The sequence below is a fragment of the Lampetra planeri genome, chromosome 29, assembly GCF_965212315.1.
Source record: "Lampetra planeri chromosome 29, kcLamPlan1.2.h2, whole genome shotgun sequence".
NCBI lineage: Eukaryota > Metazoa > Chordata > Hyperoartia > Petromyzontiformes > Petromyzontidae > Lampetra > Lampetra planeri.
The window spans coordinates 3824440-3840003 of record NC_136135.1 but is presented as its reverse complement, the minus strand read 5'-3'; the positions used below and the strand labels follow the sequence as shown (position 1 = coordinate 3840003).

Genomic DNA, 15564 nt, shown 5'->3' with positions numbered 1-15564 from the left:
GTTCTCCTGCTGTATCTGTTCCACCTGATGATGGTCGCTTGTGTTGCGATCGAAACGTCGCGATCTATGATTTTTCTACCCACGTGACTTTACCGAAAGAACCAAAGAGTGTGGATTCCTGCAGTCAAGAAAGCTTCAAACCAAGATAGTAACAGTGCCATTGCGGCACCAAAACTCTGGAACTCCTTCCCCTTGTCAGGTCATGACTTGAAAGACACTTACAAATCTTCATATCTCAACTAAAAACGTATCCGTTTGAAATAGCTTTTTCTCTCTCGACTTATTTTCAAACGTCTTTCTCACTTCTTCTCGCCTTGGTTGATGTTAAACTCTTTGCCGCCTTTCCATGCATAGCGCCCTGAGTACGACTGTTCAAGGGCCGATTTAAAGCTTTCGTGACTGCAGGGATTCATCTTCTTGGTTCTTTCGGTAAAGTCACGTAGAAGGAAAATAAAAAAATAATAAAAATAATAAAATAATTCTCACGACGTTTCGGCCACAACGCAAGCAGCCGTCTTCAGGTGGAGAACAGGTCTGTCGAGAAGGCAGAGTCTGAAGTTGTGTTTTATTATTTTCTTATTTTCCTTCTACATGACTTTACCGAAAGAACCAAGAAGATGTTCAAGGGCCCTTTGTAAATTGTTATTGTTACTATTAAAAGTTGCACAGCTCCCAGCGGCTTCCTAATGTCGGCAAAGGAAGGGGCGTTCCAGAATACAAGGTTCGACCGCCAGCGGCTAACAAGGGGGGTGCGACCGACGGTCTTCTTGCAGGAGGCGGGGAGGCTGCTCGGGATCGGGCAGGATGAGTGGACGCACTCCAACTGCGCCGTGTGGTCGGCCGAGGTGTTCGAAGACGACGACGGATCGCTCAAGAACGTCCACGCCGCCGTGTGGCGGGGCAAGCAGCTGGTACGTGGGGTCCGATTGCCGGCACTGTCCCGTCGCTCGCTCCCCTCCCTTCGCCAGCAACTCCGATCGCCTCCGCTCAGTTTTCTGGGGGTTCATACATTGAGATCGCTTCACGCACGCAGCACAGCTTTTATTGGCGAGTTAAAGCTTCAGCCAACCTTTTCCCGTTAGGAGACGTCTGCAAGTTGCAGGGTGGGTCCCCGTTCACCGCTGAATCTCGGAACGCTCGCAAGCGGTTTAGCGTTAATTTTGTTTAGAGAGGCGTAGTGCCATTGTTTTTAGAGACGTTGAACTGTGCTCACTGCAGAAAACCGTAGCGACACGATTGCCGCACTCTGTGATAGTCGGTGCCAAAACTGTGCCACACGCCCTCCCGCATTGGCCTTTTACTTTTGATTCCGTTCAGAATCGATTCCATTCTAATGATGTAAACGTACACAATCGGAACGGGAAACGGGTTTAAATGATGTCAGGGGGAGATGTGGCCCGGTCGCTCGCAGATCGGAGGCCTAAGTTGGCACTGCTGGGGAGCCTCGTGATTAAACGGTGTTACACATTTCACCGCTTGTTGAATGAAAAAAGTGTAGGTTTGCTTGTTGTGCAGGCAGCGCCAACATCAGAAAGCGCGCGTGGCCGTTCACCGTGTAAGCAGGACTAGTGGCTGAGTGGGTGTGGCTGTGTAAGAGTGAGTGGGGCTCAAGGAGGAGGAAGAGGCTGCCAACTCACCACGTGTCCCATTTGAACCTCCCAGGAAGTTCAACAACTCCTTCCCCCCCCCCATATCTGACGCATTTACTTTGACGATCAGTCGAATGCGACGATCGTGATCGTTTCAGGTCTCTGATCGGCACGGTTGGCTGCGTATGGCGCGAAAGAAGTTCAAAATACATCCACATGTGCACGTACACACACCCTCTGTTATCCATAAGAGGGTTTTTTGGGTTAAATCACCAAGATATAAATGTGTCGTTAAACCCATACGGGTCTCACGTAAGTAAAATATGCCAATTAGTTACTTGTTCAGCACACCAGTGTGTTGGAGAGTAAACACATTTATATTTACGCGATCTAACCCAAAAAAACCTCTAATGTGGATAATACCCTCCGTTATGTCACTGTCGAAATGTAGCTCAAATCGGCACCGTGTCACCCTTGTTGAAGTTACACAGTCTTAAAGGAAACTGGAGTCACGTGAATAACACAACAGCACGAACATCTGGCTACATTCGCGTGCCGGTTTGACCCGATGAGGTCTGTTCCTCCCCCCCCCTCCCAAGCGGTGCGAGCATTGCGGGCGCATGGGCGCTACCGTAGGCTGCTGCCTGCCCGCGTGCCAGGCCAACTTCCACTTCATGTGCGCCCGCGCCCGCAGCTGCGTCTTCCAGGACGACAAGAAGCTCTATTGCCAGCGGCACAAGGACCTCATCCGAGGGGAGGTGCGTGGAAGCGAGCGAGTGAGCGATCGTCATCAGCGGCATCGTCATCACTTAGGGTGCCGCTGTGGCGAGATGTTAACTAATTCCCTTGCCTGATATGCAGGAGGGTCGTGGGTTCGATCCCAACCCTAATGCCTGCTGTGTATTTTGAGTTTGTGTGCTCTCTCTCTCTCTTCGTGGTCGCGTGGATTTTACTCCTGATCCTCCAGTTATTCCCTCTACATTTAGATCAATGTGCATTTAGGGTATTTGGCTGCTGTCAATATTTCCAAGTGATAAGCCACTTCCTTGAGCGATCATTTGTGATCGCCAGGTCGCTTCTGAAAAAGAGCTGTATAGCTCAGTGGGCCTTACCTGGTCAATTAACATAGTTGAGTTTTTAATTAACTTAATATACATGCCGTGCCTCCCATGCGGTATATCTCGTGGCGCCTTGTGGCGGTGGACCCCTCAGTAGCAGCTCTCACTGTGTGGCGCAAGGTGGACGTTAGTTTGCCAGCACGAGGCGATGTTGCCACGTGCCTTCGTAATTCAATCGTTCGTCCACATGAAGCCCCAGGAGGCACATGGCAGCGGTCGTAGGCGCTGACGTCTGTGCCGTGATGGGAATTCACAACGAGCTTGAAGCCGGCTGCACAGTTGACCCCCTTTGTCCTGCTGCTGCCTAAAATAATGTCCGCAATTGAGAACCTTGCTGGTGTGCATGAGTATGCACCCAGTATGGTAAGGACACATGGCATGCAAGACTTGCTGCTAGTGCTGTGCCTGTGGTCGCAATTGTGCCTTTTACTCTCCAGAAATCACCGTGTGTGTGTGTGTCATTACTCGTGCTGTGAAGAGTTGTTCGCATGACCCGTCGGCGATTGGCCTGGCTGCCTCGGTAGTTCCGGGGGCTCGCCGTCGCTGCTGTCGGTGAGGGGCCAGCTGTGGCACTGACGTCGCTTTCTCCCCCTCTTCCCCTTTCCTCCCCATCCTCATCCCCCCTGCACTCCCCGTGTTGTCCCCGCGCACGCAGGTTGTGGCGGAGGATGGGTTCGAGGTCCTGCGTCGCGTCTTTGTCGACTTCGAGGGGATTGGCCTTCGTCGGAAGTTCCTCTCCGGCCTGGAGCCCGACAAGATCCAGATGATGATCGGTGACTGCAGCCTCCACCGCTATCGCCGTCTCTGCCATCATCTTTGCCACCTTGAGAACCGCCACCACAACCACTGAATCATTACGCAAATAGTTAAAAGTGATACATTTTTCTAAACTTTGCCAAATGTAACGGTGCTCAGGAGGGGCAGTTGATCTTTTTAAGACGTTTTGTCTAACCCAGGGGTCGGCGACCAAAATGAACAAGGGCCATTTTTTTTCTAATTCGGTAAAACACTCAATATTTTAAGAGCCGCAACGCACGCGAAGATCGTCACGGAGAAGTCCTTAAAGAGCCGCGTGCTGCTCCGAACGCGAACATTGCCGACCCCCGGTCTAAACCGACAATGTTGAACATCCCAGTGCCTAGAATACACAGTGGTTTGTTACGATCCGTTCTTCACCGCCGTGTGTCCCCTGCGCGTGGCGTGATTCAGGTTCTCTGACCATCGAGTGCCTGGGCGTCCTCAATGACCTGTCGCTCTACGAAGGGAAGCTCTTCCCCATTGGATACCAGTGAGTGACGCGTTTAAGCTTTCCCAACGCAGAAAGATGCACCACATCTCTGCCGTTGGGCATCCAGATGTTTGCGAGCGCTCTCGGATGAAGTGCTGCACTCGGACGGGTGCGTGGTAGGGGTGGTGTGTTCCTGGTTTTTTAGATTGTCAAGAAAAATCAGAAATATCAGAGGGGTTCAGAAAACAACACTTCGCACGATCCGAAAATGTTTTCCTCGGATTAATCCAAAAAATGTGACAACACAGGAATTTTAGTGAGTTGATGTTCTCAGCCCAGCCGTCAGTGATGTCTCTCTGTCCGTCCCGCCACCGCCGCCGTAGGTGCACGCGTGTCTACTGGAGCACGGCGGACGCACGCCGCCTTTGCGTCTACACCTGCAAGGTCCTCGAGTTCCGTCCGGAGAGCACGACCACGGACGTGAACAGCACGCTCATCCACGGGGAGAACCAGACCATCACGCACAGCCCGCCGCCACCCACCGCCGCTGGTACGCCACGGCTAGCGTCATTGGCCTCACCTAGGTTGACTCAGCCTTAACGGAGTACCTTGTTCAATGTGTAAACGTCAACGCTGGTGATACAAAGGCTGGCGATACCACCCCCCCGTCGTGCAACTGTATGTATGTTGAACTTCTTTCGCTCCCTATGTAACCAGCAGGGCTGATCGTAGGTGCGGGGCGGAGGACAACAATCGTGCCGACCTTAATAGCCGGTCGCTAACGCCACACGCCCAACAAAAACAGTCTGTATGGCTACACGGTGGGCCAATCTTTGTTTTTGCACGCGCAACACGCAGGAGGCTTGGACGTGGTGATGACAGTGCAGTGCTCGGTGGCACCCATGGCGCGCCCGTGCCCAGCTCCCCGCCCCAGCGTGCCCACCAGCTTCTCCCCGACGCGACGACCTTTGCCCTCACCGGGTACGTTCCCATGCCCTCGCCAATGCTCGCACGTTGCACCACAATGTTGTTAACCGTCGCGGGTGGTCAAATCCGCGATGTGGGGCAAGCTTCTTGGCATGTTTAAAAAGTGAGTGATGATGATCGCGATGTGTAAAACTAAAACTAAACTATTTTTTATTTTACCAGGTAAGGCCTCACTGAGCTATATAGCTGCTTTTCAGAAGTGACCTGGCTATAACAAATGATTGTCCAATGAAGTGGCCTATCATGTGGAAATGTATATCAGCCAAATACTCTAAATGCACGTTTATAAATGTGGAGGGAAAAACCAGAGGACCCGAAGAAAGAGCCACGTGACCATGGGAAGAGAGACACGCAAACTCAACATTTTCAGGCGTCACTTTGGGATCAAACCCACGACCTCTCGCCACCGTGGTGCCCTTAATAACAAACGCACGCTGTCAGAAAAAATGCGACGTCTTGTGCCCACAACTACAGAAAATGTTTTTACAAATAACTAACTTTAGTGGGGGATAGTTGGTTTACCTTTAGACCTTCGATCATCATGGTTAAAGTTTTACTGCATCGTAGCAACCCCAGCGATGCGCTTTGTTGTTGTGTGGCAGGCGGCTCTCCCAGCAGGAACTCGCACATCCTGGCGATCAGCGACGGCGTCGTGTCGCCCACGCGGCGCAATGTCGCGGTACGTCGTCCTGCCCCGCTCCCCTCGCCAGGGCACCACCACCTCCTGCTGCACGCCCAGCACGGCAAGCTGCAGCAGAGGCAGCAGCAGCAACAGCTGCAGCAGCAGCAGCAAGAACGACTGCAGGACAAGTCACAGCTTGACAAACAGCTGCTGGAAAAGCAGCAGCAGCAGAGGGTGCAGCAAGAGAAGCAGCAGCAGCCAGAGAAACAACACAAACAGCAGCAGCAGCAGGAGGGACTGTCATTAGATAAACAGCAGAGACAGCAACAAGTCAAACAACCAGAAAAACAAAAGCAACAACAGCAGGACAAACAGCAAGAGCGGCAGCAGCCAGATAAGCAACAGCAGAGGCAAGACAAGCAGCAGGCGGAAAAGCAACCGCAAAGGCAGCAGCCGGAGAAGGAGCAGCAAAAACAGCAGCCAGAAAAGCAGCCAAAGCAGCAGATGGAGAAGTTGCAGCAGAAACAGCAGGACAAGCAGCAGCAGTTGGAAAGACAGCAGCCAAAACAACAGCTCGAAAAGCAACCGCAGAAACTGCAGGACAAGCAGCAGCTGGAAAAGCAGACGCAGCAGCAGAAACAGCAGCTGGAAAAGACACAAAAGCCACCACAAGAGAGGCAGCAGCAGCAGCAGCAAGAAAAACTGAAAGAGCAGCAGCTTGAGAAGCAGCCACACAAACAGCAGGACAGACAGCACGCGGAAAGGCTACAGAAGCAACGTCAGGAGAAGCAGCAAAGGCAACCACAACCGCAGCAACAGCACAAGCATCATGAGAAACCGTCTCCGTCAAAACAGCCAGCAGAGAAACAGTTGAAACAACAGTCATCAGAGAAACAGCCAAAACAACAGCCTTCAGAGAAACAGCCAAAACAACTGTCACCAGAGAAACAGCCAAAACAACAGCTGGCAGAGAAACAGTCTAAACAACAGCCATCAGAGAAAACTCCGAAACAACAGCTGGCAGAGAAAAGTCAGAAACAACTGTCTACAGAGAAACAGCCAAAACAACTGTCAACAGAGAAACAGCTGAAACAACAGCCAGCAGAGAAGGGTCAGAAACAACAGCTAGCAGAGAAACCGTCTAAACAACAGCTGGTAGAGAAAATTCAGAAACAACAGTCATCGGATAAACTTTCTAAACAGCAGTTGGCAGAGAAACAGTCTAAACAACAGCCGGCAGAGAGAACTCCGAAACAACAGCTATCAGAGAAACCATCTAAACAACAGTCAGCAGAGAAACCATCTAAACAACAGCTGGCAGAGAAAACTCCGAAACAGCTCGCAGAGAAACCGTCTAAACAACAGCTGGCAGAGAAAAGTCAGAAACAACTGTCTACAGAGAAACTTTCTAAACAGCAGCCGGCAGAGAAACAGTCTAAACAACAGCTGGAAGAGAAAAGTCAGAAACAACAGCTAGCAGAGAAACCATCTAAACAACAGCTGGCAGAGAAAAGTCAGAAACAACAGCTAGCAGAGAAACCGTCTAAACAACAGCTGGAAGAGAAAACTCCGAAGCTCCTGTCTACAGAGAAACCGTCTAAACAACAGCCGGCAGAGAAAACTCCGAAACAACAGCTAGCAGAGAAAAGTCCGAAACAACTGTCTACAGAGAAACTGTCTAAACAACAGCTGGCAGAGAAAACTCTGAAGCTCCTGTCTACAGAGAAACCATCTAAACAACAGCCGGCAGAGAAAACTCCGAAACAACAGCTAGCAGAGAAAAGTCCGAAACAACAGCTAGCAGAGAAAAGTCCGAAACTCCTGTCTACAGAGAAACTGTCTAAACAACAGCTGGCAGAGAAAACTCCGAAACTCCTGTCTACAGAGAAACTGTCTAAACAACAGCCGGCAGAGAAAACTCCGAAACAACAGCTAGCAGAGAAAAGTCAGAAACAACTGTCTACAGAGAAATTGTCTAAACAGCAGCTGGCAGAGAAAAGTCAGAAAACACAGACAGCAGACAAAAGTCTGAAACAACAGCCGCCAGAGAACCCACTGAAACAACAGCATACAGATAAGCAGCTTAAACAACAGCATGTAGAGAAGCAGTTAAAACAACAACAACAGCAGGCAGAGAAAAGTCTGAAGCAGCCAACAGAGAAGCAGCTTAAACATCCAGAAAAACAGCAAGAGAAGCATCACCAACAGAAACAGCAGTCCCAGCAGAAACAGCCACAGCAGAAACAGGATCGGCCAGACGAGAAGGAGCATCAGAAACAACAGCAGCAGCAGCACGAGAGACAGCACGAGTTGCCACCACAAAAGCTACAGCAAGACAAGCCACGTGAGTTACAGCAGAATCAGCAGCAGCAGCAGCCGCCACAGAAACAGCAAGAGCAACACGTGGAAAAGCAGCAGCAACAGCAGGTTCACCAGCAGCTGAAAACACAGCACAAGCAGCAGTCTTTGACTAAACTACCAGACAAGCATCAGCAAGCCCCCTTTCCACAAAAGCAGCTCCAACATAGCCTACAAGAGAAACAGTCAGACAAGCAGCACAGGCAGCATCAGCTCACCCAACAGAAGCAGCTTCCCAGGCAGGAGAAGCCACAGCAGCAGCAGCAGCAGCCGCAGCAGAGACAGCAAAAACAGCAGCCGGGCCAGCCTGAAAAACCCCATCAACAAAGGACGCAACAGCCAACGCAAAAACAGGTGCACGGCAGCCAAGACAGCCAGCTGGAGAAACGACAGCAACACTCGCAACCGAGGCAGCAGCAGCAGCAACAGAAAGCGGACGTCAAAACGCCCGCCCCCAAAGCGGCACCACACCCCCGCCCTTCCCTCAGCGTTTCCGCCCCGACGTTGACCACCACGGCGCACACGGCAGCGGCGTCTCTGCCGGCAAGCGGGCTTGGTGCCAGGATCCGGCAGCCGGCGCCGCCGCGGGGCAGGCAGCTCCTGCCGCCGGCGCCGCCGATCGGGCAGAGAATGGCGGCAAAACCTCCGTCGGCCTCCCCGTCGCCGGATGCCCGCCCGCAGGATAGACGCTCCGTCTCCAAGCCTGCTGGTGGCGCCGCTCTTCAAGCCGGGGCGGCACGGCGCACGTCGCCGGCCTCGTCCATCGTTGCGTCGGTTTGCTTGTCGTCATCATCTTCGTCATCCGATGACGACGACGATAAGAAGAAGGGAGGGAGGGCGAAGAAACAAAGGAAAATGACGGCCGCGGAGGAGGCCATTTTGGCAATGCCCCTTACGGCCATCCCTCCGCGCCCGCTGGCTTTGGGTCAACAAGGTCGGCAGAGCACGGTCAAGCAGCCCCCTCCGCTCGGCACCACCCCAGCAATGGCTCCGGCAAAAGAGACTCCGGGCAAGCCGCCCAGAGGTGTCCAAACACCATCCGTCCTGCCGAAAGGGCCAGCGGTTGTCCCGGCGCCGGCAGCGGATGACGGCGATGAGGCGAAGAGGTCGAAGGAGGAGGCCCGCAGGGAGGTCGCTTTGGCGGCGACGGCGGTGAGGGTCGGGGGCAGCGGCGCCACCGCTGACGATTTGTGCCGCGAGGGCGACGGTGGAAAGGGACGTTCAAGCGAGGCGTTCGCGACCGCCCCGTCGGCCCCGGCGGCCCCGTCAGCCACGTCGGCCCCGTCGGCCCCGTCGGCGCCGTCGTCAAAGCGGGACAAGAAAAAGAAGAAAAAAGACAGCGGCAAGAAAAAGACGAAGGACAAGGACCGGTCGAGGGAGAGGCGGAGGAGAAAGTCGGCCGAACGGCGGTCGCGCAGCGAAAGTGCTGGCAAAGCGGCGTGCGCCGCCAACGGAGAGGGCGACGGCGACAAGAAGCAGGGGCCCAAGTTGCTGCCGAGCGACGATGCCAGCAGCAGCGTCGGTTCCGGCATCGGTTCTGGCGGCGGTGACACCAGGGCGCCGGGAGGAGAGCCGGCGTCGAACGTCCCGTGCGACCGGAGGGATGAAGCGCTGCCAAAAGGAACCACTGTGCCCGTGGAGGCCTCGACGTCGGCACCGGCGGGCGGACAGACGAGGGAGAAGTCGTCGGAACGTCGATCCGACGGTCCGGACGGCGTCAGGAAGCTCCCTCCCGCGGCAGTGGAGATGCAGCCGCCCTCTCTCGTGGCGGCGTCGGCGGACGGCGCGCTTGTCGGGGACGGCGAAACTCGGAGAGGCGGCGGTGAGAGAAGGTCGCAGAGCAAGGTGCGCGGCGGTGGCGCCGGCAGTGGCGCCGGCGATGGTGCCGGCGGTGGAGCTTGTGTTTCCGGCGTTTCTGGATCAAGCGGCAAGAAGGAGCGGGCGAAGATCTCGAGCGACGGTGCCACGTCGGATGTCGCGCGAAGCGCAGACACTAGCCGGTCGGCTTCCCCGGCAAAGACGGGCGCAAAGTCAGGAGCGGAGGATTCGGAACCGGCTCGGCCGCCGGCGGCTGCGCCGGCGCAGCCGCCAGCGCAGCCACCGGCACAACAGAGGGAGCCGCTGGAGTGTCCGCTGTGCGGGCAGTCGTACTCCAACAAGTCACAGTCGCGCTTCGAGCGGCACGTGGCGCGGTGCAGGCACCGAGCGAGGAAGTCCAAGAAAGGGAAGGAAGTGAAGAAATCGCAAACGGCAGAAGTTCCATCGGCGTCAACCACCACCACCACCACGAGCAGCAGCACCACGAGCAGCAGCACCACGAGCAGCAGCACCACCACCGCCGCCATCGCCACCGGTGGCAGCGTCGGTCACAAGGCTGACGGAGAATCTGAGAAAGACGTGACTGCGGAGGTGGCGTCGGAGCAAGCGCAGGCGCGCGAGACTCGCCCGGAGAGGCAGCCAGAAGAGATGCAAGGGCGCGATAGTGACGCGGACCCGCCACACGCACACCACCACCACCACCACCTTGCGGCAGCCGAAACCAGCCAAGCCGCTGAGACGGGCGTTGGGTCGCCCGAGCTCCAGGACGCAGTGCAGCCCGAGCGGCCGCACTCGCCGACACCCAGCGGTGAAGTGAGCGCTGGGCAGCAGCAGCAGCCTCAGCAGCAGCCTCAGCAGCAACAGGAGGAAGAGGAGGAACCGGCGAAGGTGGTGACGCCATTGCGCCGTCGCTACCCGAAGCGGAGCGCCCGCGCCCGCTCGGCGACGTGCTACGGGCTGACGCCGTTCTACGGCGTGCGCTCCTACGGCGGCGCCGACGCCGGGGACGCCGGCGCCTCGCCCTACGTCTCCCGTGGCAGGAGGGGGGCCGGTGGCAGCAAGGACCCGGCTACGCGCGGGCAGACGGACGGAGCCGACGATTACGACGACGATGACGACGACGATGACGGCGAGGACGACGGTGACGGCGATGGTGGTGGCGGAACCCGTGGCCGCTTTGGAGAGCGCAGCTGCTACTTCAGTTACCCGCGCACGGTGCTCGGGATGGACGAGGTGGGTGACAACGAGGAGCGATTAGGAGGAGGGAACTGGTTCGGCGAGGAGGCTCGTGGTGATGATGACTACCTGCCGCGAATCGGACAGTTTGATGGGGCTGCCGACGACGACGATGACGATGAAGACGATGATGATGACGACGGCAGCAGCACCAGCTCCGACAGCGAGGCTTCGTCGAGAGCGCCGTTTGACGACGACGACAACCACGGATCCGACGCCGCCGCCGCCAGGTCGAGGAACGGCAGCGACGATGGCGCCGGTAACGGTGAGGAGGAAGAGGAGGACAACGAGGTCAACGATGACGATGAAGGCGACGATGACGATGGTGGCGACGATGACGACGACGCCGACGACACGGAGAGCAGCGACGGGGTCGCTGATCGCAAGCGACGCACGCACGGGCGCAGCGCCAACAGCGACGACGACGACAATGATGATGATGACGACGACGACGAAACCAGCGCCGGCGACGCCAGGCCCGGCAAGCACCAGGGCCACCGCATGCTGACCGGCCTCTCGGGCCTCACTCCACCAGGTGTTTCATTCGTGGGCGACGGTCTCCCTTTGGCGGCGGCACCAACGCCGGCGGCGGTGGCCACCACCGCCACTACCTCCTCTGCCACCTCCTCGTCATCGGCGGCGGGGTCGGCGCGGGCCGACGGGGACGCCGGTGCGGACACCTCGCCTCGCGGACCCTCCGACAAGGCCCTTCTGGAGAGCTTCGGTGCGGGCGGCTTTCCCGAGTCGGTCATCGGTGCCATCAGCGATGACTTTGGCAACATCCTGCCGTCTGACATCATGGACTTTGTGCTGCGCAACGACCCCGTGCTGGATTCCAGCGAGGAAGCATCGGATCTGGTGGCCGGCGTGGTCGCCGGTGTGGTGGCCGGAGCCAGCACCGGCGGAGGCAGCGGCGCCGGAGCGGTAGCGGCGCCGGTTGTCTCGTCCACGCAGGGGCCGGCCGCGGTCGCCGCGGAGCAAGCGGTGGCGCCGCCTCTGGGCACTGTCCTGGAGCCGTCGGAGGAGCTGGTGGCGGCCGTGACGGGCGGGAGAGGGATGGGCGGCGACGGCGAGGTCGTGGCCGGCGGCGCGGCCGGCGTGGTCGCGGTCGCGGGCGTTGGCGGCGCCGGCGTTGGCAGGGAATCTGACGGCGAGCGGAGCAGCCTCATGGACATGCTGTCCCAGCAGCTCGCCGGCGTCCCGGCCGAAACGTCGGCCGTGATCGTCGGAGCTGACGGAACCACGGCCCCCGCGGCGGCGTCGCCGATGGCGGCGCCGTTCGGTGAACTTCCGGCCGACCTTTGCGTGCTGACCACGCACGGCCCGGCCGGCGGGGCCGGCACCGCCCTCGCGACAGCGGCGGCAGCGACGGCCGGCGGCGGCGGCGAAGGAGTGGCGTACGGTGCTTTGCCCGCATCGTCCGGCGGCGGCCCCTCGCCGCAGGCGGTCGTGCTCGGCGTCCCTGCGCGGGAGCAAGCGCCCGCCACGGCCGACGCCGGCATTTTCGCGGCGCTGGCAGGCGTCCACCCCGCGGCAGGGAGCGTTGAGACACCGACCGTCATCTCTCCGGGGTGCTGCCCCGGCGCCGGCGCCGGCGCCGTGGCCGCCGTCCCCACCGCTCAGCAGCAGCAGCAGACGGCGCCATCGGCAGTCTCATCAGCGGCGACGGCGGCGTCGCCGTCCGTCGTCGCTCCGTCAGAATCGCTCATCCCGCCGGCAGCCCCCGCTGTGGAGGAGCGCGACGGCGCCCGGGGCTCGTTCGCGTCGCCCCTCTTGGGCGCTTCGATCGCCGTCGCCGGCGGCGCCCAGACGGTGCCGACCGCTGCCGAATCCCTGTCGGTGGCGCCGCCGCAGGCGTCGGCGCTGTCCTTCGGGCCGCTGATTGTGGTGGACCAGAATGGGCAGCCGCTCTACATCCTGCAGCCGCAGGCGTGCGGCGAAGGGCTCGGCGCCGGTTTCGCGCTGGCGCCTCAGCCGTCCGTGAGCTCGACTGTGCAGCAAGCGCTCCCGTTCGGCGTCGAGATGGCGCTGACGGCCGGAACGGCGCCGGGCTTCTTGCAGCCGACGTCGGTGGCAGGGGTCGGCACAGGAGTGTCCGGCGCCCAAAGCTTCGTGGGCTCCAACTTCGTGCTGACATCTTCGCCGGTGACGCTCGGCGCTCAGACGCAGAACTTCGTCTTGGGCGCCGGCATGAGTTCGCTGCTGTCACAGCAGCAGCAGCAGCAGCAGCTGGAGAGAGCCTTCGCCGGGCTCGGCCAGCAGCTGGGCAACGCCGTCACGAGCACGGGCGCCGCCGCGTACCTGACCCCTGGCGCCGTCCAGCCGGTCGGCACGCAGGCGGTGCTCGCGCCCTTCGGCACGCAGCTCTCGCTGCAGGAAGCCGGCATCGGCATCAACGCGGCGCTGACGGTTCCTGCGGCGCTCCAGCACCAGCAACAGCAGCAGCATGCCGGCGCGCAGCTACCCGCGGTGGCGGCGCCAGCGCAGGCTCGCGTCGGGGCCGGCACGAGTAAGAGGCCCGCTAGCGCGAAGTCGTCGGGCGCCGCGCGGAGGAATAAGAAGATAGCGCCGTCTTCGCGTGCCACGGAGCCGGCTGGGCCCAACATGGCACTGCTCAATTTCACGCCGGCTGCTCAGACGGAGGCGAGCGGCGGCAGCGGCGCCGACTCAGCAGCCCGGCCCATTCAGCGCACGCTGCCTGCCATTCTGCGGCGCTCGCAGTCGGGTCTGCTGTACCTAGAGCAGCAGCAGCAGCAGCCGGTGCCTTCCTCGGCCGCCCTAATTAACCCGGCGCTGGCGTTCGGGGCGCAGGCGGTTTCCGGATTTACCAGCGCTGCCGTCTCGTCGGTCGCAGACCCATCCGTTTCGTCGGCGGTCAGCACCGCGCTGACCATGAACGTGATGAGCCTCATCCCAACGCAGCAGCAGCAGCAGCTCAGTGCCGCGTCCACTGCCTCCATCTTCGGACCGCTGCTGGCGGCCGGCGGGGCCAGCAGCGCCTCGTCCATCGTCGCTTCCTCAACCTCGTCGCCAACCTCCGCAGCGCCTTCGTCGTTAACTTCTTCGCTGCTCGGAGCTGACGCTCAGCCAGGCGGGATCAGCGGCCTGCTGCTCAAGGCGAGCCAGCAAAGTCTCGGTCTGAACCAGCAGCAGCAGCAGCAGCAGGTGCAGAGCCACATGCACCTGCAGTCGCAGCTTCACCACCAGCAGCAGCAGGCGGTGCCGGTGTCACTGGGCGCCTCCCTGCTGTCGCAGCTGTCGCACGACTGCGCGTCGGCGCAGCAGTTTGGCGCGGCCTGCCCGCTGCAGCCGCCCCCGTCGCACGACGCCCTGAGGACCATCAGCACGGTCGACGGGCGCGCCATCGGGGTCATGACCTCGCCGCTCGACCTCCCGCTGCCGCCGCCGCCGCCGCACGCCCACAGTCAGGGTCACGCCCAGGGTCACCAGGCGGCCTTCTGCCGGGGCGGTGGCGGCGAGCCGACCCCGTCGCACGGTCACCACCGCGCTCGCGGCAAGCGGGCCGGCTCGCCGGCGCCGGGCAGTGCCGGCAAGAGGGCCCGCGGAGTCCTCGTGTGGACCGACGCCTTCGGGGTGCAGCACGGCATGTTGGGGGCGGCGGCGGCGGCGGTGGCGGCGGCGGCGGCGGCTCCGTCACTGGCCGCGGCGGCCTCTTCGTCGATGTCTTCGTCGTCCTCGTCGTCGTCGTCGTCCTCGTCGGTGTCGTCGTCGTCGTCGTCGTCGCCGTCGGCTGGGGCCACGGCCGCGATGACGAGGTGAGGGGCGGGGGGGTGTTACAGAGGTGGCGATTTGTGGATTTATCGAGTCGATACATAAAATTGCGGTTGCAGTCGATGAGCACAGACCCCAAAGGCCTAAAACGTGAGGCTGTCGACAAAAATAGCACGACTAAAGGTGTAATGTGTAAGAGTTCAGAACGGGAGCAGTGTGAGGAAAGGAGCCGTAAGAGAAGTGTTGTTTTGACCTTCGGCACGATATGTGTGGTTGTATGTTGAACTTCTTTCGCACCGTACGTAACCAATTGTGCTAATCGTACTGCGTTCCCTGGTGATAGATCGCAGTACGAATGAAATGAAACGGGCTAGTCTATTGTTACATGAATGCTTTAATATCCCTCTAAGAATCGGCTATTTCCAATTGCCATTAGGGCTGTCCCTCTGCAAACTGGGCACTGCATACTCTTTGGTTCTTTCAGTAAAGTCACGTAGGTATAAAATTAAATTAAATAAAATGTTCTACCTACGTGGCTTTACCGTAAAAACCAAAGAGTATGGATCCCTGCAGTCACGAACACTTCAAATCTAGATTGGGCACTGCATATTTGGTTCTTTTGAACGTGGATACAGAATTGAATCGAAATGTAAAATAATTTTTTTCATATTTGTATGAGCCACCATTACTTGTCATTCCTTGACCTGTGATAGCTTTTTCCCACGCATTGGCCGTCAAATCTGCTAAATTACCGTGCCAAAATCTCACTCGTGCCCCCCCCCCCCCCATTCTGGTAAACGCGAAAGCCCTGTTTGGCCCTGTTTTGTTTTTTTGTTACATTTTAATTTCTTTGCGTCCGTTTGCGTTTTCCCGTTG

The 15564-nt window shown here is 58.5% G+C and overlaps 1 protein-coding gene across 1 annotated transcript in view; it reads left to right on the top strand.

The window, feature by feature from the left end:
* The window catches only part of LOC144728497 (uncharacterized), a 57657-nt gene that overhangs the window by 32064 nt on the left and 10029 nt on the right, over positions 1–15564 (top strand). The window contains exons 22-28 of the mRNA XM_078607986.1: positions 774–911; positions 2189–2347; positions 3363–3480; positions 3917–3995; positions 4319–4485; positions 4794–4916; positions 5525–14732. Coding sequence (XP_078464112.1) covers positions 774–911; positions 2189–2347; positions 3363–3480; positions 3917–3995; positions 4319–4485; positions 4794–4916; positions 5525–14732 — 9992 coding nt within the window. The remainder of the gene's footprint in view (positions 1–773; positions 912–2188; positions 2348–3362; positions 3481–3916; positions 3996–4318; positions 4486–4793; positions 4917–5524; positions 14733–15564) is intronic.